Here is a 25,218-nt window from a genome sequence, read left to right on the forward strand (position 1 = left end):
CAGCATAGCTCTCTGCTTCAACGGAAAAAAAGGATTCGCACTCACAAAGCGGGGAGTAGCTGGCTTGTTACGGCGGTTACTACCCCAAACCAAATAAGCCTGATACTTCACTTTCAACGCATATCCAGCATAGCTCTCTGCTTCAACGGCAGGGGAGAAGAAAAACTGATACTTCATGAATATCCAGCATAGCTCCCTGCTTCAACGGCAGGGGAGAAGAAAAACCGATACTTCACGCATATCCAGCATAGCTCCCTGCTTCAACGGCAGGGGAGAAGAAAAACCGATACTTCACGCATATCCAGCATAGCTCTCTGCTTCAACGGCAGGGGAGAAGAAAAACTGATACTTCACGCATATCCAGCATAGCTCTCTGCTTCAACGGCAGGGGAGAAGAAAAAAGGATTCACACTCACAAAGCGGGGAGTAGCTGGCTTGTTACGGCGGTTACTACCCCAAACCAAATAAGCCTGATACTTCACTTTCAATGCATTTCCAGCATAGCTCTCTGCTTTAACGGCAGGGGAGAAGAAAAACTGATACTTCACGCATATCCAGCATAGCTCTCTACTTCAACGGCAGGGGAGAAGAAAAACTGATACTTCACGCATATCCAGCATAGCTCTCTGCTTCAACGGCAGGGGAGAAGAAAAACTGATACTTCACGCATATCCAGCATAGCTCTCTGCTTCAACGGCAGGGGAGAAGAAAAACTGATACTTCACGCATATCCAGCATAGCTCTCTGCTTCAACGGCAGGGGAGAAGAAAAACAACCAATAAGGGCTGAATAACATAGTCTGGGTAAAACAAATAAGCATGGGTGTAGCTTGCTTATTGCGGCGGTTACTTCCCCTACTACCCCTAACTAATCAAGCTTGATATTTCACTTGGATGCAGCTCCATCACTGCTCTCTACATTAATGGTGGGGGTGGAAGGGAAATAGAACCAAAGAGCTAAGAGAAACAGATAAGTATGAGAAAAAATGTGTGAAGCTTGCTGGGCAGACTGGATGGGCCGTTTGGTCTTCTTCTGCCGTCATTTCTATGTTTCTATGATGTCAGCTTTACTCCATCTCCAGCTGCTGGTAGAGGTGCATAACCACTTGTGTGGATTGGCCTGCATTGAGTGTAGAGGAAGTAAACTTTTGAACAGGACCATTTTATTATTTCCCTTATTGCTATGGTTTGTTTAATGATTCTGCTATTCTGTGATGCATAATAATTTTAATTTGAAACATTAAAAATAACAGACGTGTTTTGTCTGATCACTCATGTTTACTTAAAATGCTACACATCTTACAAATTCTGCCAGGAGTATGTGAACTTATGAGCACAACTGTATATAGATAAATTACTAACTGAGGGAAAATAAAAACAGGAGGGACACTAATAGAAAATCTTACACACTTATCACAATTTTAGATATTAAACTGACTAACTCAAGGACTCCCAAGGTAACATTCTATGCCCTCATGTTAGAAATAAAAAAATTTACACTGTCAAATACAAACATAAAAGATTTTATTAAATGCTGCTCAATCCTCCAGTGGCTGTCTCGTTACAAAACAGATTTCCACACAGCTAAGTTAAGAGATTGGAATGGTAATCTGATACTAAAGATGTTAGAAATACTTGGTCAAGCAAAACATACTGTACAAGACTTTCATAGTCAACTTTTCTGGTCTTAAATGTAAGAACCATACTGCATTTCTGTCATATAAAACAATACATTCATCAACTGTAGTCTAGGCTGAGGAAAGGGGAGAGTTTAGTAATCTGCAAAGCAGATTTATGTCTCATGGTAGAATCCTTATTTTTTCTCTCCATTCACCTTTAGACTAAGCCATAAGATACAACAGCATATGCATTAATATACCATTAATACTTTTCTTGGTATCACCAAATGAAAACTTACTAATGGACTAAATGCAAGTTTAGGAGAATATTATTGCTTATAGAATAAAGAAATATTTTGAAGTAAATTAAAAAATATAAATTTTCTTAAGGAATACAAATAATTGTGAAAAAAACAAAACACAAATGTTCTTGCTGTTTTTGTGTTTTTCCCCTTAGTTTAAAAAAAAAGGTCTGCATGTTTAAAAACTTTCCTGTTCCCTATTTGCAAGAATTATCTCTACATCTGTTTTTTTTTTTGGGGGGGGGGGGGGGAGTGTGAGGGGGGGCTTTTTTTTCTTTTAGCTTAATCAGAACCAGGGCTAGTCTTAATTTATAACCACCTGAGGATTTTTCCCCCCGTTTTAATAGACCTTCCTACCGTTTCTATGGTATTGTTCTATGGCCGGCAGCCATGAAGCAAAGCTCCTTCAGCAACCCTGTATTATGGGCTCTATATCCAATCATCTCGGCAGCATCCCCAATCCAGTGGACTCAGGTGCAGAAGATCCAATCCAGGAATCAAACTGGGGAATCACCACATGGCAGCACACAGCACTATCACTGAGCTGGCCCATCTCTAAATCAATTATAAATGAAAAGGAACCGAAAGTCCTTAAATATTTTATTACCTATAACTAAAGTATTTCTAACATTTTGATGTATTTTAAATATTTATTTAGATTTTCTGGTCCTGCCCTCCCTCTTATGGGTATAGACACTGCTCCCAATAGCACCCATCAAAAAACCTTAACTCTATTAAGGCAGGCAAATTTGAAGCATATTTCTAATATAATCTTGCTGTGGCCATGCTAACAGCTCAATTTTAAAACTAACAATGTTTTCTTCACAGAGACTGGTGTTGCCTGTAGTAATGTTTCACGTTTCTTCTGCACTTAGCCTGGATTTTAACAATCACATTTTAAAAATCCTCTATCATGGTGAACATAACATTTCTGAGTTAGCTTATCAAAGTGAAAGCTTAACATAAAATGGCTATGAATACACTTGGACGCAGCAATTTCAAAAGAAGGAACAAAAATGTATTCCCTGTAATACCTTTTTTGCTTTTCTGTTTTGACGTAATTGACCCTCTTTCCCAGATATGCATCTGGTTTCATTTTTCAATTTCCACACCAGATAGTGTGTATAAATAAGTGGTCTCAATTTAAAATGTCTCTGTCCTGTATTAAATCCCATTTGACTTTAAAATCTAAAGCAAAGGTTGGGGTGGGAGAGTAAGTCCAGAGAAAGTCCAGAAAGGGGTAATCTATAAAATAATCCCATGCGGCACTTTTCAACTCATATAAAAACACAACACACAGCTGTTAGGGGTTGGTTCAATCTGTCTGTAGACACGATAACTTCCACAAATATTCAAATGAGTACAGACTTGGGGATGGGAAGGAGGTGGAACATAGGCCTAGCATCTGTCCTGTTGAAAATTACCTTAATCAAAATAAGGATGTGGACATTTTCAATAGCAGAATCAAAGTTGAAAACTGTTAGAAAACTCGTGCATTAAATATGATTTGCATTTCTTTCCTTATCTAATTTGTTTTGCTAATGATTTTGAGTTTATATGGGCCAACAATGTGTTTACTAACTTATGGCAAGGGAGTAACTTGGAAAATAGAATCAACCTCACAGAATTCTGGGTCAGTAACCCAAAGGAGTCCTGTGGAAAACAGACCCAGAATGTTGAGTTGATTCTAGTTTTCATAAATACTCCTTTTGATAGTCTATAACCAAACTATTATCTACAGGATTACTACTTTAAAAAAAAAAATTGTAGTCACCTTGTTCATCTGATTTCCCTGAGCCCTCTTTATAAGAAAAGTAAAATGATTTAAAAACACAAATATGACATCAGCAAGATACGCTACAACTTTGGACTATCCAAACAAACTTACCAATAATTTTAGGTAGCCTTTGTTATGTGCTGAGGTTTATAAGAAATGTATAGAAGCTTTCAAATATTTGATAGGCTTCAATAAAAGAGAAGAGGGTGAACTTTTCCATAGAAAAGGAAATTCACGGACAAGAGGTCATGATATAAAGTTTCAGAGAGGAAGGCAAAAAAGAAACAAGAATATACAGAATAGACTACTGGCAGAGGCAGTGGGAATTAAAACTGATAGAATTTAAAATATGCTTGGGATACAGCACAGTGGTAAGGAAAGATGGTGGGAGCAGTAACAAGTAGATGACAAAGGAGGGATCTTGAGTATCTTTGTAGTTTTAATGGGCTAGAGAAGGTAAAACAAAAATCAATGAGCAGAAAGTGGAGGTACAACTGCCCCAAGATAGGTTATAATGGTAACAGCAGAGGTACGGCTGTCATAGTTACAATCCTAATAGCCCTGGGGTAAACTGCAGAGAGTGGTTGTTACAATCAATAGCAGTGATACAGTTGTTTTGGGCTTTCAAGAAGGCTGGGGTAACCTGTATGTAGTAACCATGGTTAAAACCAATCATCAAGGAGCATGGGGAGGCTGTGAGTCTGGAGAATAGTCTCACCAACCTTGACTACAGGGATTGTTACAAAACTTGGTGCCAAAACAGGGATAAGGCCTGGATTAAGTATTGGTCTTATAAGAAAGAGAAAGACGACAATGTCTGAAATAGCTTACCAGTGGAAGTGGTGGAGGCCAGTACTGCAACAGAACTTGGACATGCTTTGAAAAGATATGGAAAAATAGGGTTGCGAGTTCAAGTAAAAGACTTCGGGAAGAAGAGAAGAGCTGGTGATGGTTTAAATTTATATAATCATCTATCCAAAGTGGTAGAAAACCAGAAAGGAAGAATCTAGACTGGGCAGACTGGATGGACCAAATGGTCTCTATCAATTTACTGTTATGCAATAACCAGGTAAGAACTGTATCCACAATTGTATCATAATGAAAATTAAAAACTGCTGCTTATAAGTCTCTACACATTCAATTCAGACTTGATAGTACAATAACAAACAGAACTAAATTCCAGACAGTGAAAGAACATGACTGTTGACTGAGAAGGCAAAGAAAAAGCACCTTTGTTTTATCTGAAGAAATACAGCAGAACCAGAAGCCTTTCTATCATCTCAACCAAGGTCTGCAGCAAAGTGTAAAGCACATATAAAACAGGAAAAAAATTTACACAGCTAATACACCTATGTGCAACACAATCAAAAATAAGAAAGAATTCAAGTCATAATTCTCACCACTCCCATAATTATCTCACTCATATCATGGATCATAAAAGTCATTCATTTCTGTAAAACTTAAAAAGTGACACAATAAATCAATGATTAGACAATTTTACAATATATTGTGGCCACGATGCAACACTCAGTTATTTGAGTCCAGAGATTATAATTTACAGTTTGCCAAAAAAAGATGGCCTTTCAATTTTAACATACTGATGAGGTTTTTGTTTTGCAATTTTTACATATTTAAAAAAGTGTACAAAATTATGCTTATTAAGCAGAGGTGGTTATCATTTGTTTTATTTGGCACTTGTAGTCTGTGCATTTTGCACATTGTTTTGTTTTTCAGCCAGGGCTTTCTTTAACTTCAGGTCATCTAACTTTCTCCATAGTTCTTCACGTTCTACTTCCTTCTTTTTTTCCCTGTGGAAAGAAATCAAAATAGGTAGTGTAAAGCACTTCAAGCATCACGTATTTATTGTAATGTTGACTAAAACTGCTGTTTGAGAACTAACCGAGCAAAGAGAGACATTTTTTGGTCACTTGGTGACTGGGGGGAGGGAAAATTCAAAACTTAAAGAGACCAAGGCAAGGCCATGCCTGCTACAGTGAAATATTACCACCACTATGAACAGTAAAAGAAAAGACCATTTTAAAGCATTTTGGGAAGATTCTAATGCTGTTAATAATACAAGTTATATAAATATGTGGTATCAAGCCACATGTATAGGTGCTGCTGCTGCTGGTAGAGGGACGTGGAATGCAGCTTACACACATTGTCATTATTCTCTGAGGTCCATGTTTAGGTTGTATGGTACTGCACACACAATGCCAATACTAATCAATTATTATTACTCAAAATTCCAGACGCTACTCCCAGAAAACTGATATATCTTTATTTTATGACCATCATAATAGGCTTCATCGAATGAGCTTTCGCATATTGAGACTTGGCCTTATATATAATCATAGGTCATTTCAGTTCAACAGTCTCGTAAGACTAAGTACGGTAATTGTTGATTTAACCGTGAAAAATTTAAAAAAATTTTTTGACTGCAATTAAAATTCAAATTACTGTAGAGAAAAAAATCACAAACGTGGAGGAAATTCCACACTTATCTTTTTTGTGTTTCTCTATTCATTTCGTGATGGTCTTGCAGTTATTCGCAAGAAGCTGGTGACCCGACAAGGGACCGTGTTTCGGACTGCTGCCGCATTATGCCAGTCCTTTCTCAAGGGTAGGTTGTTCTGCGTCTAGACGGTTAAATCAACAATTACCGTACTTAGTCTTACGAGACTGTTGAACTGAAATGACCTATGATTATATATAAGGCCGAGTCTCAATATACGAAAGCTCATTCGATGAAGCCTATTATGATGGTCATAAAATAAAGATATATCAGTTTTCTGGGAGTAGTGTCTGGAATTTTGAGTAATAATAATTGATTAGTATTGGCATTGTGTGTGCAGTATATGACATTCAATACTTTTTGCATCAAAATTTATTTTGAGTCCTTCCTTCGTTATATATTAAGTTTATACTAGGTGTATGGTAGCCATGCAGGCTGCTTTCAGATTTAGGAAGGATGCAGAATCAAGCATGGCTTGTACTTCCTAGCTACCCACGATGGTTCATAAGAACAAAAGAAATGCTATGCTTGGTCAGACCAAAGTCTGTCAAACTCAGCATCCTATCTCCAACAGAAGACAATATAGGCTGCAAGTATCTAGCAGATTCCATAAAGTAGATCTATTTCCAATTACTCACGTCCAGGGAGAGCAATACCTTTCTTTAGTCTACCTGGATAATAATGTGTTATGGACTTTTCCTCTAGGAACTTGTCCAAACCTCTTTTAAAGTATACTATGCTATTCACCTTGACCATGTTCCTCTGGCAACAGATTCCACAGATTTCCCTGAGTGAAAATGTACTTTTTACTGCTTGTTTTGAAGTTGCTGATTGTTAGTTTCATGCAGTGTATCCCCTTGTATTAGTATTTGAAAGGGCAAATAACCATCCTTAGAGACTTTCATTTTTGGTTTTTATTGTTCTTTATTTTTCCAGGAAATTTATGAGGGTTTATTATAACAAGTACAAAAACAGGTGACAATCAATTGGGAAAAAAATGGCTCATTTTTGGGGTTTTTTATTGCAGTTTATTTTGCTGGATAGAAGCCAGAACATTGAAACAACATTAACAGATTCTCCCTCCTGCCCATCCACTCAGCAGTAATCCCATTCTAACCAACCTAGACTACTGCAACTCCTTACAATCAGAGCTTCCACAACGTTCTCTCAGATCGTTGCAGAATTCCACTGCATGGCTCCTCACTGATTTGAGTCTGCATGATGACATTACACCTGTTTTGCAGTGACTTCATTCGCTACCTATCCAGTCGTGAATACAAGTTGTCAATTACAGTTCATAACATTTAATATTATTTCATCTTGGATTACATCCATTCTTCACTTTTATACTCCTACCAGAAATCTCAGATCGGCTAATCAATTTCTTTTGGATGTCCCTGCTGCAAGGTATACTCAGCTAGCTCTTACATGCGAGAGGACATTTTCTATTGCCGGCCAGACTGTCTGGAACTCACTCACACATGCAATACACTCAATCACAGGTTCCAAGGAATTTAAGAGGTTCTAAAAACCTACTTGTTGCAAGCTTTCAATCCTTACAGCCCTCTCCAGTTAGCACTGTGATCTGAAATTGAGCTACAATCTCCTTTGCTGAAGCTATTTGTTTTATTGAGGTTTTGTACTTGATGAAGTTTTTTATGTAACCCAAACCTTGGAGGGTGAGGGATATAAATTCCTATCTAATAAATAAATACCGGGGTGGGAGGAGGGGTATAGGTTTTGGGCTCTTCTGTCAAGGGTCATAGTATATGGCTGTGCGGCCCTGCAGAGTGAGGAGCCTCAGTGGTTACTCATAGTTTCACCTTCCTGGAGCTCTTCCCTATAGAGCTTGAGCAACAGGAGAGCAATATTCCGATGCAACAATATGGCTGCGGTTGTTGTGATCAACTGCCAACTTGCTAAATGTTTCCTAGTATCTAAGCCAGGGGTGGGCAAGTCCGGTCCTCGAGGGCTGCAAACCAGTAGGGTTTTCAGGATACCCCTAATGAATATGCATGAAATAGATTTGCATACAACTGAGGCAGTGTGTATGCAGGTCTCTCTCATGCATATTCATTAAGGATATCCTGAAAACCCGACTAGTTTGCAGCCCTCGAGGACCAGAATTGCCCACCCCTGATCTAAGCTGATGATGGAATTTGTTTTGTTGTGCTTGTGATTTAATGTTGCTACGCAAGCTAAGCATGTCCCAGGTTTGCAAAATCAAATAGATTTTCTCTCACTCCAAGTGGTCCTTATTGAGGGAGCTGGCATCAGGAGCAGAGTTAATGGAATCCCTGTCCCAGATCACTTATGGACATTTGGAGCACGGAGGCATGAGATGTGCCACACAGATCCATGGCTCCTGCCATAGGAGGGCTTATGTCAGTAAATACAAGCAGCTGATGTGTTTCTGCAAGAGCAAAGACTGACAGCAGGGCCTGATTCCCAATTACCTGGTGGAAGAGCATATCTTTGCTAGATGTTCAGGTGTGTCCAGGTTCATGGTACTCGGTAAACCTGGAAGATCTAATGAAGGTACTGTGATGGCCCAATCCCAAGCTAGCTTTTTTTTTTTTTTTTTAATTATCTGTTTATTAACTTTTCAAAATAAAATACAAAGCAATACATCTCTGTACAGTAAGTTATTTGAGATCTTTGCCAGTAAATAGATATCAAGAAATAATAATCTTGAAAAATATATCAAAACAAGTTTCCATCTGAATCATATGAATACACAACCTCTTATTGAACAAGGGGGTAAAAAAAATCAGGAGAATTACCAACATATACATAGAGAAAAGAAATACAGTGACTTATACCACTCCCATTTATATTTCTAATACCCTAATTGTCAGATGTTTATCAAGTCTGCGGAGTCTTCTGGCTCTTTAGAAAACTACTCAGTTGTTCTGGATTGAAAAAGATATAGGTATTGCTTCCCTTCTTTATCACATACCTACAGGGGTAACGTAAAAGGAATGAGGCTCCACTATCCACTACTTCTTTTTTCATATTTAAGAAAGCCTTACGACGATCTTATGTAGCTTTAGAAAAGTTGTGATAGATCTTAACAGGGCCATCATAGAAGAAAATATTGAAGTCTTGAAAATAGTGCCTCATTACTAGATTTAGATCCTGAAAAGAAAGAAAGGTAATCAAGAGAGTTGCTCTCTCTCGAATCTCTTCTGAAGAAGCTTCCAAGAAAGCTGTCAAATTGCTCAATTGTGACGGATTATTAGAAACAATTATTGAACCCTGTTTCCTTTGAAATGGGAGAAATATATTTTTACTCAACACTGGTATTTTTTCTAAGGGAATTTTTAAATTCTCTGTAAAGTATTTCCTAATTATAACAGATAGAGGAGAACCCAATACTTTAGGAAAATTTGTGACCCTCAAATTTAAACAACACGAGTAATTTTCTAAAACTTCAATTCTCCTTACAGAATTTAAATGCTCTCGAATTTGAGGCATTTACTAGCTGTACATTCTTTATATCAGTACCCATAGATTGCATTGTATGAGAATGTTCTGAAAGTATTCTTTGATGGTCACCAGCCACTAATTCTAATTTTGTTGAGACAGCTTCCAATTGCTGAGATTGTTCCCGAAGAGCCTGCATAAACCCTGCTGTCAAGTCCCATAGGGAGTCCAAAGTCACTACTGCTGGTCTCATCACAATCTGAGAGGAGATTGAGGTAGTTTATTCCCAGGAAATACATTCACCAGCTGTTGTTGACCTCCCTGCTGGGAGACTGGTATCTGTAATCCTCCTCCAACTTCTGCATTCACTATAGATGTCAACTGTGTGCTATTCTTTTCAGTCTCCCCAACTGGGCTTGACTCCAAACTTCCTTCCACCGGGAGACTAGCCTCTATATTAGCTGTCTCCCAAGATTTAGTGTCCAATCCAGGATAAAGCTGTAGTGTTCTAAGGTCAGGTGGTGTAAGTGAATTCTCCCCAGGCGAAAGGGATACTCCTCTACCCAAATCTCCAATGAGGCTTACCCGCGTTGGATCGGGAATGGATACTACAAAGTCCGTGATGACCCGCTGGTCCAATGGAAGTGAGGATTCTGAAGGGAAAATCCTCACTTTTCCCTTCCTCTTATGTGGCATTTCAAAAAGGTAAATTAATCAAGAATTCTTAGAAATTTGGACCATCCAGAGACTATGTTGTAATAAGACACTATTTACCTTATTCCCCCTGTGGGGACTGAAGATTCTGGGAGGAGACAAAGTAACCACTTGAGATAAATGTTCAATTTCTTGAACAAAGCCGCGTGCCCCTTTGGCCTGCGCGGCTTTGGCTGTGCGCCGCTGCCAGGCCAATTTTATGGGCTTCCTTCGGCTTCAGGCGGAAATGACGTCAATATCCCGTCCCTGTACTGAGGTTTCCGGAGTTCAACGGCGCCAAAGCTCTCCTTCAACAGGTGATGTTCCCCTCAGAGCAGTTTACTCCTCACCTCACAGGCAAGTTAGTCCCCCCCACGCTAGCTTTTACTGTTAAAGAAGGTGATGATAGGTTGAGCTGGCTTGAATTCAAACACACGTAGACCAGTCACTCACAACCAGTTTTCTCCTTGTGATAATTCTTACCATCAATAACCTCTTCTGGAGTTTAAGGTGGCTCAATTTCAAGTAGCCTTCTCAATAGTTTCCTTTGCTGCTTTGAGGATGGGTTAGTTAATGGCTGCCACCCGTGACAGATATTGTAGATCTGGCCTTTTGGTGATGGATATCTGGTACACGGCAATCGAAGCTCCACAAACAGTGATCCAAAATTAATTGGTTAGCTTATTGCCTTGACAGAGATCCTTGGTTTCACGAAGCTCCATCTCAGAGGGGAACATGGTGTGGTGCATCATGTCATCATCCTGTATGGCTGAAACTGAGGCCAACATGGTGGCTATGTAGGCTGCTTCTTGTTTTGGGAGGTATGTTGAGCCAGGCATCTCTTGCATTTCCCAGCTGCCTATGAGAGTTTCTTGGGGGGGGGGGGGGGGGGGGGAGGATGCTGTGAACCATTGGTCAAAGGCCTGAGGTAGAGGGGGTGGAAGGGACAGGAGGAAGAGCCTCTTTTTTTCTTCTTTCCAGAGATGGTCTGACTGACTGCTAAGTTGAGCACTCACTCTCCTTCCCATTTTTATGATGTAATCAGGGTGGCTTAAACAGTATGAGCTGTATTAGTTAGATCACACTTTTATTCACTTACTCAACTCTGTATATGCTATTTCTATTGCAGGTTCTCTCTCTACCCTGTATTATTTAGTTATTCCTTTTGCAGTTGGGTGGGGATACCCAAGTTTAATATTGGTGGTGGGGGGGGGGGGGGGAGCGGGGATGGGCATGCGTATAGTAGATAGTGTTATCAGCATCAAGGCTCTCAACAGAATGACTAACATTATCTAATACAGTTTATACTATCTTACCCTGACTACATCCTAACAATGGGAAGGAGAGTGAGTGCTCATCTTAGCAGTCAGTCAGACTAACTCTGGGAAGAAGAAAAATGGGGCTGGGCCAATGGTTGCTTGTTCTTATCATCCTTTTCCTGTCTCATCTACCCCCTCTCCCCCAGGCCTTTGATCATTGGTCAAAGTCAGGCTGGTGAATCACAATTTGGCAATGTTGCAGGCCCAGTTCCACTTGCATGGGGTGGGCTACTGGAAGGCCCAGACCCACTCCCTTGATGGAAGGAGTCCTGATCCTACTTGCTTGAAACAGACCCATTCTCCCCTCTCTACCCCCTCAATTTATTTTGGGATTATGTATGTTTACGCAAGGATTGGGGTATGCAGGTTAGACTCCCCTGTTAGGGTTTCTTTGACTAAAGCTGCTGCCATTATTTATTCCATTCGATTAACTGCCTAAGGGATGTTCACTAGTGTCTGGATGATGTGCATCCCAGATGCCCTAGTTATTACAACCTACTACAATATTCATTCAAAAAGCATAATTTGTTAGCAAATGTTCAGTCAGGTTCAGAATTTCATCACATTATTTTGACCTGGAAGTTTCCTCCCTGTTCTTTGGGCTTCAAGCTTAGTCAGAACCAGAAGCTGGGATCTGCTCCATCAGCCTTTATTTCCACCTAGGGATTTTTTCTGATATTTCTATATTCCTTGCCAATTTACTTTCATCCAGTCATTTAAGTGATAGTCTTCAATCTGAGGTCATACACCAGGGTTCCTTCTGGAATCCTGAAGTCAGGGGCTGAAATCCAGCCACTAAGTATTGCCATTGCACATTGGTTATGGCTCCCTCTCCCCTCCCCAGGGTTTGCAACTACTGCCTTTGAAGTATGACCAGCCCTGACTATTGTGGGGAGTGGAAAAACTGAGCCAGAAATTGAAACCAGGTCTCTCCCCAGGGGCCTTATCACATAATTTATAAACGAAGGAAGGTTTTGAATTCATCAGAACTTGAAATATCTGGATCACCTATAGCCATCTAACCTACTTACTGTTTTAATATCTTTCGATATTCATTAATGTCCTCTTATATCATTTAAGTTTGTTCTTAAACAGGCATTTCAACTTTGCAATCTTAAAAAGTCAACAAATATAATGCAGACTTATTTTATTCTATCAGTATCACTATACTAACAGCTGCAAATCTAAAATAGTTTGAATCTCTATGAACAAAAATAATTTTGATAATATTTGAGGTGTGAGGGAGGACCAATGAAGTTTATTCTAAAAGTATACAATTTTATGGATTAATTTTTATAATATTAAACATTCAGTATATTAATGAAGCATGCAGTATTAAACTGAATATATTGAAACATGCATAATCATTTGAACCTGGAACAATTATTGGTTATTACTACAGAACAGAAGAATGCTAGCTGTTAAAATTGCAACAAACAAGGTCAAAATACCTTGTTGTGTTGCAACTTTGACAATAAAGGTACATATAAATATAATCTACATAAGAATTTCTTTAACAAGGACCTTTCATATTTTATAAATAGAGTTAACCATTTATCAAAGAATCTCTTTATAAATCTGTAAAGCAGATTGAGACATCGTTTAGCAGATTTTGAAGAACCATTCAAGTGTTAAATATTTGCACACTGTTCTTTCCACTAGAAATATTGCAGTGCTAATTACTGATGGTGTCCTAGCTAGAAGTCACATTTGCAAATTAGACTAAAACATAATTGGTTTTATTTATTTCTTTAAGAGACAGAATCAATTTGAACATACAGTGTTATAATGCATATTTGAAAAAAAAAAAAAAAAGAGGGGGAGATCCTGCATACCGCTGTCGATCCGCTTTGTACGAACTTGTAAGATCATCAAAGAGCTTTCCATTCATTTCCATTAACGTTTTCAGTACATTGTACACAAGTGCAACGATAGTCCTAGAACAAGGAGAAATAATTCTTAAATTATGTATGATGGGTTAACAACTGTTCCGATTACTGGAGAATGTTCTAATTGTTAAAGTGATGGTCTTGCTAACCACAACATAATTCAGCCTTAGTGCATAGGTAAGTGACAATCATGCTGTTTACTAGAGTAAATGGAAGAGGAAACACAGTAGAGTAACGCAGTTAAATTTTCACTTTTGGAAAAATGTTATTCCAGTTCTAGCTCCCAATAGGAACTTATGGTTTTAATATTATATTTTGTGAATCAGGGTTCACATAACTAAAATATACAATATGGCCCAAGTTACACAATGCTCAGTAGATGTTCATAATTCTTGCAGCCGCCACTTTTACCCACGTGTCCGTCGTCCCTTCCTTCTGGCTTCTTACTCTCCTTAGACACATAAGCATTCACTTTATACACATGAACGACACAGGGGACTGTTGTTGGTATAATAAGGCCGCAGCTTTTATTGAATACATCCAGAAAAACTTCCCTGGGTACCCGAGCCGGTATGATATCTCCACCGCTGCCCGCCGTAGGGACCAAGCAAGGCAGTCTTCCTCCCTGGGCCCCCGCCTTGTCCGCCAGCAAGGGGCCCCAATCATCAGCGCATTCCGCGCCCCCACCTTTTTGCACCGCCCAAGGCGCTGATCGGCTACCACGCCGTCCTGTGATGTCACCGGCACCACTCTCAATATGCCCAACCGGCCCGGGTAACCACCAAAACACGAGGTAGGGTGTACCCTTGCCTCGTGTCCCCCACTTCATAAGTATGCTGCGGCCTGTGCCTTTTCATGTCTTACTATGCCCCAGTGGCCTCCTGTGTAGCATGTTAAATATGGCTTGGTCATCCAAGAGCTTACAAGTGCTTTATTACTACCTCCCTCTAGCAACCGTTGAACCCTTGGTCGCTGTAGTAGGGGCCGTGACTGTTCTTGACACATGGCAGGCTCTCGCCTCAATTTGACGACCCACCTAGGTCGCGCCCATCATAAGTGAGAGCCATGGGGTCGCGGGTCCTTACCCCCCCCACCCCACCCCAGCTGTATCATTATTATTATTACCTGTGTGGCAACCCTCCGGCCTCTCAGGCGCCATCTCCGTTGTAATAACTGTGTTGTACGCACGCTATGCTTCGAGACCACCACCAACGTGTAGCCCGAAGGGTCATCCATGTGCTCTCCCTATCGTACCTCCGCATATATGCTGACCCCATGACCAGTCTAAACCCTTTGCATGTTGCATCTGCAGGAAAATTAGGCCTTTTATTGGCTATAGTCACTAAGGCTGCGCCTGCGTCACATCGTGGCAGGAACTTCTTGGGTGGCCCCATCCGATGCTGCCACTAACTCAGGATACTTAGCCTCTGCTATCTGCCAGCTAATTCTGACCTCTTCTAAGCCACCCACTTCTAAGACCTCCTCGTGCCTTAGGAGTACTTAGATGATTCCAGCGTGCTCTGGGTACACATTCAATCAACCCTCCGAGCTTTGTCTAACTTTACCCAAGCAGGACACCCGCTCCACGTGTGTCTTGTCAGCTTTCTCCACTGTACTCGCCCCTCGAGGGCCTACTTACTTTCTTGGGTATCTTGCTCCACGGTCCTCAGGTCCCTCTCCCCGGCCTGCCTTCTACTGTGTAAGTTATCCCCTTGCCTACCGTCACCAACTCTGTGGGTAACTCTCTCCCACTGCTTTTTCTCTCCTCGAGAGAAAAAGGAGGAGGAGACAGATCCGTCCCCGCTCGTCGGATCTGTCTCCTTCAGTCTTGCTGGAGTCAGTGGGAAAGCATTCTGCGTCTGTAGTCCGATTCTTGTAGAGGTATCACAAGTTAACGGCTTGCCTGCTCCTCGGGTAGACCCTTGTTGTACCATAAAGCGTCTTCCCCTGTGACCATTTACTACTGGGTCTAGCCCACCGCTGAGGTTCCCCTCGTGGCCCCTCCCCCTGGGAGTAATTGTCACCTCTAGGGCAATAGTGGTCCACGACTATGTCTCAACACAACAGATTGCTAACTCCATGGACCCTACTCTTTTTCCATCGAATGACCGGGCTACACAAAAGTCTACTGAAAATCTGGCTGCCGCTTTTATACATTACCTGCTCAACTGAACGAGCACTCGTATTGCTAACTTTGTGGACTCGGCTCTTTTTCCCCTCAGACAACCTTCAAATCCGTATTTGATGAATCCGGTCGTCGAGCCATTGCTGGATCTACCCTGTTACATCTTCATCAAGGTAACAAACCATTAATACCATATTCTGTGATTGAATTTAAGACTTTGGGACTTAGGATGTCTACCTGCTATCTTCTTGGAGGGCCTTGACCCTCGATTGAAGGTCGAAATGTTGGCTCGTGATTTGCCTGATACCCTTGAGTCTCTCATAGAATTGGCTGGAAGGGCTGACTGCCGCATTCGATACCGGACTCAGGAGGCCAGGAGTCCTTGTAAGCATGTCCAGATAATTGTCCTAAACCCATTCATACTGCTCTCGGCCAACCTTCAGCCTACCTTCTCCTTCCGGGGAAGACAAGCTTATGCCATTAGGTCGTAGCATGTAACTTCATAGGCGAGTCGTATTTGCCGGTGCCTGTGGTTATGCATATACAAAGGCCATCCCGTCCACACCGTCGGCCTTGTCCAGTCTGGGGAACCTGCAGACCGAGGATTCGCAAGACTCTTCCTGGTCAAACCACACCCCCATCCTCGTAATCTTTGTCTAACTCGCTGATCCTCAGAAGCCTGTATTTAGAAACCCTGGTCTTTGTGGACTCCCAATTTTATCTTAAAACGATTGGTGTTACATCTACATATTCCTGCTATGCCCCAGGGCCATGTCATTACACAACGAACCCCTTCCCGGCTTGCTATGCCCTGGGGCCATGTCATTACACAACGAACCCCTTCCCGGGGGGTCTCGTCGACCGAACTGCAAATAGGCCTATGAAATGGGGCGCTTCTCTCCAAGACCCTACGTTTTCTTATATTGGAAAGGCCTTGCGCCCTGTGATGCTCAGATTACCCTGGCTACCCAACCCTGGGCCCCCCTGGAACTATCCGATGGGGATCTGGCTGTCCGGTAGCTGCCTTTTGGAAGTTGTTGCAGTACGCTGTATGCCTATTATAACATGTTATTGGGCCTCCCTCCTCGATATATGTTTTCGAATTCAATCTCGAAACAGGCATCATATGTGCTTCTTCCTTGCCTGTTTTTCGACTGCGCTACCAACTTGAAACCTAAATCAGCGCCTCCCCCAGGAAGGTTTATTATCTCTTAGCAGCAGTGAGTAAGGCTAAGTCAGCCTAAAGACCCGCGAACCTTCATAAGGGATGATCCGGACCCTCCCAATCCCTGGCTGGCTCAGGTTTTTTTTTTTTTTTTTTATACTGGAAAAGGACCATACCTTTTTGTCCTGCAACAACTACAGGGGTATGAATAAGCTTACTATCCAGGATTGTATCCCTATCCTTTAATTTCAGAATAGTTTTGACAGACTTCAGGGGGCCAAGATATTCTCTAAAATAGATCTTGAAGCATATCCGCTCTGGCGACAAGTGGAAAAAAAAAAAACAAAACAGCCTTAACGCCCGCGATGGGCCTTAAAAACAGCCTTAACGCCTGTGATGGGACTTATCAAATATCTCGTTATGCCTTTTGGATTAAACAATGCAGCAGCATTGTTATGAACATGTTATGACCGATATCCTGCAGTACCTGCTGTATCGGTGTATAGTGGTGTACCCTGATGACATCCTGTTCTGTTTTGTGTGATACCGCCCTTAGGCCAACTGGTTTGCCTCACTACTGGTGCCAGGGCAGCTATACCCGACTATGGGCGGTTGTCGTAATTTCCAACCTACCCAAGAACGGTGAGTTCACTGGCTAAAGCGCCTTCGGTGCATGACCCAGCAACTGGTTCCTCCTTTACCCTCCACTACAAATTTAATATGTCGGCCGCACAGCGCTTATTCTTCTGCATTCCGGGACCTCAGCTCCAATGACATAAGCACATAGAAAAATTGCCCTACTGGGTCAGACCAAGGGGTTCCTCAGCCCAGCATCCTGTATCCGACAGGGGCCCATCCAGGCCACAAGAACCCGGCAAGCCCCCAAAACCATGTCTACTCAATTCTACCGCTGCCAGCCACAGCAGTGGCCATCTTCCAAGTCAACTCAAGAGCAGGTAATGGACCTCTCCTCGAGGCACTTATCCCATTACTGTTGCCAGCAATAGCAGTGGCTATTTACCAGTCAACTTCATCAAAATCCGGTAAAGGACTTCTCCTCCAAGAACTCATTCAATCCGCCTTTAAACACAGTTACAGCAGCTGCGCCCGCTACATCCTCTGGTGACAAAAGCCGCAATCCCGAGTATGATCCTGCGGTGAGTGAGAAGAACCCTCTCCAATCTGCTCCAAATGTGGCCCGTGGCAACCTCCTGGGGTGCCACCCAGTCTCTCTGCCATCCAAAGGAGTAAACCACCGATTCACATCCTCCCGTTCTGAACCTCTCATTATTTTAAACACCTCTATCATATCCCCTCTTTTCGCTATCTCCTCTCCAAGCTGAAAGATCCTAATCTCTTTTGTCCGTCATACGAGGGCTGTTCCCGTCCCCCGGCCCCCAAGTGGGATGCCGGTTTCCACCAGACTGGGGGTCCACTCCCCTCCTTCTCCTCCTCTTGGCTGTTTGGTTTGTGCGAGCCACCGTGGAGGCCCCCCGGCTTGCCTACCGTGGAGTGCCATTGCTGGAACATCCCTGTGCCCTCCCCTGCAGGCTCCACATTCCAGTGCTGTCCCCACATTCAAAACTTGACTCATACCCAATTTCAACCTCCTTTTCTAAGTAGGTTTTAAAATCATGGCCCTCGGTCTAATTATTTATTTAAAATCTTTTCTACACAGTCGTCAAGCTAGTTGCCATCACAACGGTTCACAATAAGGCACATAATTTAAAACTTAAATGAGTTGAGTTCGGTTCACAATAAGGCACATAATTTAAAACTTAAATGAGTTGAGTTATATTAAACAGGTGCCATCAAATACTGTAACAGTTTCATATTAAATAGTATACAGTGGATGATAAGTCATGTCTACTTTATACAGTGGATGATAAGTCATGTCTACTTTAAGTATATCAGCTGTAAGATACATTAACACTCAAGTCTGGTCCTCTGTTGTTGCAATCTAATAGAGGTAAAGTAAAATAAAAATATACACACATCCACACACACACATCAGCTTACTCGAATGGTGTGAGTTCGACTGCATCATACAATCTCCTGGATTCTACTCTGGATTCTACTGAGACCCAACAGCCTCAGTGCCTACCCTCTCCTCGGGTGGGTGGGGTGGAACTCCTGTCGGATGTGGCCACTCGGATGGCCCCACCCAACTTCTTTCACCTGAGACACCTCCTCTCCCTTGGTCCATCCCCTCCCCTGTCCCTACCTCCCATCCTGGTCACCCTCATAATAACATGGCAATATTGGGTCGGCCCAATGGTCCCACGATACCTGTATTTTATGCTCCCCTCGCCCTCCACTTTTTTTTTTTTTATAATCCTCACTGATTTTTTGGGGTATCTTGCAAAAAACATGCCATCCTTCTCTCGCCTGGGACCCATCTCCCGGGTCCCTTTTTGCCCCACCCCCAGCAGCAGTACCATTGTCCTTCCCATCCGTTTTGCTGATCGGGCTGGCTTGCCTCCCTTTTTATTTCTTGCCCCAATCTGTCGCACATGGGATCAACCCCCCCCCCCCCCCTTTGCTGGGTCCCTCAGGGGGGACGACAAAGACCTGCACTGGGTCATCTGTCTTCTATTTTATCTTATCCATATTCATTTATTTTGATTTTTTTTTTTTTTTTTTATTATTCCTCCCCTCGGGTCTGGCGGCTCCTGCACTCATGGACCAGAGTGCTCAGGACCCCCCTCCCTTAATGTGACCGCTGCAGTGTCCCTGTGGAAACCCCCACCCCGACCGGTGTCGTTCCCTACACGTGGGGGCCCCCTACAACTTCTGGGCTGTCCCATCCGTCTCCCCCTTTTCTTCCCCCCCCCCTTTTTTTTTTTGCAATTGTAAACTCTCCTCTGCTCCCTCTGGTCGATCCGCCGGGAACCCCCCCTGATGCGCCATTGCATCCCGCTGCCGTCCCCGTCCGGAGCGGCCCGCGACCCGCTCTGCTGGAGGCCGCACCGCGGCCCCCACAGGTCAACAGAGCATGCGCTGCCTCCGCAGCAGCCCCCGATGCCTACCCGGCCGGGATATGCCGGGAAAACTGCCGGCCATGGAAAAGGGGCCAAGGGCCCAGCCCGGCGACCTCACCCGCTCCCCGTCAGGCAGGCGAGGCTGGAGCCGCGAGCCTCTCTCCTGCCGTCCCGACGGCTGGCGCACCCCGCCGAGATCGAGCAGCCCGAGAGGCCGCAACCTCTCCCGAGCGCACCCCGCCGTGATCGAGGCGTCCGAGGCCGCAACCTCTCCCGAGCACCAGCCACTAACCTTTTGTGCCCGCTCGGGGAGAAAAAGGAGGGTTCCAGCCTCTGTCGCGGCCCCTTTAAAGGGCCGATGACGTCATCGGTCCGGGTCTCCGACGCTCCTACTGTGCGCCGGCACCGGGGCATGGCCTAACCCCTGCATCATCACGCTCTTGCGCGCACAGGTGGCGGGTGGTGGCCCGCTCACGTGCCGGTGCTGCCGCTGGCGCGCACCCCTCCTCCCCCCCCCCCTTGCCGGGACGCCCTCCACGGTGGGAGGGCGGCGCTTCGGTTATGGGTTGGGCTCTGTCCATTCGGGTCAGGCCCACCTCTGAACTGGAGCTGCACGTCTAGAGTGCATTTGCAGCCCGAAGAAGGAAAACAGATAGACCCAGAACACACTTAGCAGTGCTAAGAAATTCTCATTTTTATGAGTACTAAGACTTATTCAATTTTAATTATTCTGAAAACCAAAAACAGTAATACAGTTTTGTGTTAAAATACTTTAAAACTAGAACATACTTACGGGTTCCAGTGTTCTTTGGAGATTTTATACAAACTAGCAAACATAATTGGTAAAATTCCGTCAATGTTTTCCTCAATTAAGCTAAGAATATATTCATTGTTCCAGAAGTACAAGGCCCTTTCTGCAACCTGAAATATATGTCATGTGTCAGTTATGTTACAATCTATTTATAAAGTTAACAATGCATAGTCTATTTTGAATTTATTTAAAAAGTAACCTTACCTGAAAATGAGAACTTGAGACACATTTAGATATTTGCTTAAAGAGAGGTTCCTGAATTTTTTTAAATTGTGTTGGCTCTATTACATCCAAGATTTCTTCAACTTCACCTAAAAACATTACCTGTGTGCAAAAAGATTTTATACATTTATTTTTATGTATTTATATAAAATAAATAGATTTTTGCAACATAAATGGGAAACAAAGGTAAAAATGATTTATTCTCACCTAAAATCTAAATGTAATTGTAGATGATATCTGGCAGTGCTAAAAGTGGGACTGAGTATATTATGCTATGGTTAATCACACATGGATAGTGATTGCAGTGGGAGTGTATCTACTGGGAAAGAATCTTGTTTTGCTGTTTTTTTTTTTTTTAAAAACAGAACATCTCTGTGTACCAAAAACTATTTTTGCTCTTGTAATGTCCTGGGGCACTGCAAGAGCTGAAAGCATAAACATAGTAAATGATGGCAGATAAAGAGACCAAAATGGTCATTTCAGTATGCCTAGCAAGCTGTTTAAGGTTGCAACTGTTACTTCGTGCAGGGTTACCCCATGCAGAAATGTTACACAAGAAGTTATCATAGCTAACACCTTGGCTCTTCATTTCCATCCTCCAGACTCTATGGACCCTCTGTTTATCCCACACCTTTTTCAATTCCAGTGCTATTCTTGTCTTTACTACCTCTTCCGACTGGGTATTCCAGGCATCCACCATCTTTTCTGTGAAAAAATATTTCCTAACATTGTTCCTGAGTGTATTCCCTATCATGAAAAGGTTTGATTCTTGTGGATTATTAATACCTTTCAGGTATTTAAAAGTCTGCATCACATCCCCCATTTCTCCTGTAGGACAGGCCTGAACAAACTTTTTTTTTTTTTTTTTTTTTTGAAGAGGACAACATTACTGGCGCTAATCAGAGCCAAGGGCCAGGGTCCCTGTGAATGAGTGTGTGTGGGTGGGGGGGAATACGACAATCCCCCTAAGAACTCTACGGGGGGGGGGAGGTGTTACAGTGTCAAATATACCTCACTGTCGGGCCGATACAGTAAAGTCCGCGGGAGAGCGGGCGAATGCCCGCTCTCCCGGCGCACGCACCGGCCCTTCGCCGGTGCATGCGATTCTCTATTTAAATTAGGTGACGTGGTAGATCCGGGTAAAAGGAGGCGCTAGGGACCCTAGCGTGTCCCTAGCGCCTCCTTTTTGACAGGAGCGGCGGCTGTCAGCGGGTTTGACAGCTGACGCTCAATTTTGCTGGTGTCGGTTCTCGAGCCAGCTGACAGCCACGAGCTCGGAAACCGGATGCCGGCAAAATTGAGCGTCCGATTTTCGGCCCGACAGCCGCGGGCCGAATTCAAAATTTTTTCTTTTTTTACTTTTCGGGACCTCCGACTTAATATCGCCACTTTCCTGGCGCTGGAAGAAATTAGCGCCGACCCAAAGGTCGGCGCTAATTTCTGTATCCCGCGCGCATAACTAATAGGGCCATCAACATGCATTTGCATGTTGAGGGCGCTATTAGGTGCTGCGGGTTGGACGCGCGTTTTCCTCCCCTTACTGAATAAGGGGTAAAGGAAAACGCGTGTCCCAGAGCAGGCTAACAGTGTGCTCCATCGGAGCGCACTGTACTGTAGAGGCCAGTGTGAGAGGATCAAAGCAGCAACCATACCAAAAAGAATAATTAAACAGAATTAACCAATAGAATAACATCAAATAGTTAAAAGCTCATAAAAATGTTCCAAACACCAATAAAATATTTCAAAACAGACATATCAAATAATATTTTCTTATTTTTATTTATTTAGCCATTTTATATACTGTCGTTCCAAGTGAAAATCACAACAGTATACATTATGACAAATATAACAGATAGCCAATTACATTCACATGATGAGTTCTTATATTATACATTTTAGTGAAAGAGATGTACGTTGACTAAGGCGCTCAGGGGAGGGGAGATATACAGGGGTGAGGTAGCAGGGATTAGGTAGCACTTTTAGCAAAAGGTGCTAATGGGATATAAGGGGTGGGGGGTTGAGAGAGGAAGTTTCAGATACATTTATATGTGTTGGGTTGGAAAGATAGGGGTAATGAGGTCTATAGATAGGTTCATCATCAGTTTGTCAGTGTAGGTGCAAGTAATGATTTCAGAGAGGTTAAGTAAGATTGTAGGCATTTTGAAATAGCAAAATTGCTTACCTTGTAATAGGTGTTATCCCAGGACAGCAGGATGTAGTCCTCACCTATGGGTTGACGTCACTGACGGAGCCCTAGTGCGGGAAAACTTTCTGTCAAAGTTTCTAGAAACTTTTGACTGACACTCTGAGCCCACTGAGCATGCCCAGCATGCCATGATATTCTCTGCCACAGGGGTCTCTCTTCAGTCTCGTATGTAGCAATAAGCTTTAGCAAAAATAAAATAATAAAAGGTATGAGACCCAACTCCGCGGGGTGGCAGGTGGGTTTCATGAGGACTACATCCTGCTGTCCTGGGATAACACCTATTACAAGGTAAGCAATTTTGCTTTATTCCAGGACAAGCAGGATGATAGTCCTCACATATGGGTGATTAGCAAGCTACAGGCTGAGTCATTTTGTAGTGAAGCAATAGTGAAGTACTGTTGGTGAAAATGAGGCAGCCGAAGATCACAGCAGGTTGGCTGTAGAAGGAGTTGGGATTAAACTGGAAACAAGTTCTTTAAGACAGATTGTCCATAGGCTGAATCTTGTCATCCTTCTTTGTCCAAACAGTAATGAGCTGCAAATGTGTGAAGAGAACTCCATGTTGCTGCTTTACATATGTCAAGGATTGGCACTGAACGATAGTGTGCTACTGAGGTTGACATTGCCCTTACTGCATGTGCCTTTACTCGCCCTTGGAGAGGAAGGCCTGCTTTTTCATAGCAAAACTGTATGCAATCTGCTAACCAGTTGGAAAGAGTATGTTTACCCACTGCTTTTCCTGGTTTGTTTGGATCATAAGATACAAAGAGTTGAGTGGATTTCCTGTGGACTGCAGTGCGGTCTAAGTAAAATGCTAGCGCATGTTTACAGTCCAAGGTATGTAAAGCCCGTTCTCCTTGGTGAGAATGAGGCCTTGGAAAGAATGTGGGTAAAACTATGGATTGGTTCAAGTGGAATTCCGTAACTATTTTGGGAAGGAATTTTGGATGTGTACGGAGAACCACTCTGTCTTGTAAGAACTTTGTGTAGGGTGAGTACGTGACAAGTGCTTGTAACTCACTAACCCTTCTAGCCAATGTAATGGCTATGAGGAAGATAGTCTTCCATGTGAGAAATTTGAGATCACAGGAATTCACGGGTTCGAAAGGAGAACACATGAGTCTTAAGACCAAATTCAGGTCCCATTCTGTGACAGGTGGCCGAATTGGTGGTTTAAGTTGAGTTAAAACCTCTCATAAACCTACTGACAAGAGGTTGTATGAATATTGGTGCATCTCCCATCTTGTTATGGTAAGCTGAGATTGCACTTCAGTGTACTCTTACAGATGAAGTCTGGAGACCAGATTCTGAAAGATGGTATAAGTAGTCTAGTAGAGAAGTAGTGGGGCAGGTGAAAGGATCTATACTCTTTTGCCTGCACCACAAAGTAAACCTTTTCCATTTGGAGGAATAGTTCTTTCGTGTGGAAGGTTTACGTGAAGCTATAAGCACTTGAGATACATTAGTTGAAAGATTGAGTGGTTGTACAATCAAGCTTTCAACATCCATGCTGTCAGGGATAGGGATTGAAGGTTGGGATGGCGCAACCGACCCTGATCCTGAGTTATGAGAGTGGGAGCTACTCCCAGATGAATTGGATCCCTGACAGAGGTCTAGAAGTGTGGGAAACCATACTTGTCGAGGCCAATACGGGGCTATGAGTATCATGGACCCCTTGTCTTGTTGTAGCTTCACTAGAGTTCCAAGGGCGAGCAAAGGCGTCCTTGGCTGGCTGGTTTTTCTGTTTGTGTAGGGAACAGAATCTGTCCACTTTGTGATTCAGGTGTGATGCAAAGAGGTCTATTGTTGGTTGACCCCAACGCTGAAAGATCCTGGTCGCTACTGAGGGATCCAGGGACCATTCGTGTGGTTGGAATTAACGACTGAGTCGATCTGCTAGCACATTTTGAATGCCTGCCAGATAAGTGGCCCGGAGAAACATTGAGTGTGTTAGGGCCCAGTCCCAAATCTGTGCAGCTTCTTGACAAAGGAGATACGAGCCCGTACCTCCCTGTTTGTTGATGTACCACATGGCTACTGTGTTGTCCGTTTGGATTAGAATAGTCTTGTGTGAAAGGCAGTCCTTGAACACATGCAGCGCATAACTTATAGCTCGAAGTTCCAGAAAATTTATTTCAAAAATTGCTTCGAGCTTTGTCCAAGTACCCT

At 42.9% G+C, this 25,218-nt stretch overlaps 1 protein-coding gene across 5 annotated transcripts in view; it reads right to left on the reverse strand.

Annotated features, from left to right (window-relative positions):
- Window positions 1-1,506: 1,506 nt before the first annotated feature.
- Window positions 1,507-25,218, reverse strand: part of PPP2R5A (protein phosphatase 2 regulatory subunit B'alpha) — a 356,054-nt gene continuing 332,342 nt past the window's right edge. For all 5 annotated transcript variants that reach the window (XM_029593246.1, XM_029593245.1, XM_029593244.1 and 2 more), the window contains 4 exons: window positions 20,826-20,945; window positions 20,604-20,731; window positions 13,486-13,587; window positions 1,507-5,505 (listed from right to left, as the gene is read on the reverse strand). In XM_029593246.1, the coding sequence (XP_029449106.1) occupies window positions 5,382-5,505; window positions 13,486-13,587; window positions 20,604-20,731; window positions 20,826-20,945 (474 nt within the window). In that variant the 3' untranslated portion in view covers window positions 1,507-5,381. The remainder of the gene's footprint in view (window positions 5,506-13,485; window positions 13,588-20,603; window positions 20,732-20,825; window positions 20,946-25,218) is intronic.

Source organism: Rhinatrema bivittatum, chromosome 3, assembly GCF_901001135.1.
Source record: "Rhinatrema bivittatum chromosome 3, aRhiBiv1.1, whole genome shotgun sequence".
Lineage (NCBI taxonomy): Eukaryota > Metazoa > Chordata > Amphibia > Gymnophiona > Rhinatrematidae > Rhinatrema > Rhinatrema bivittatum.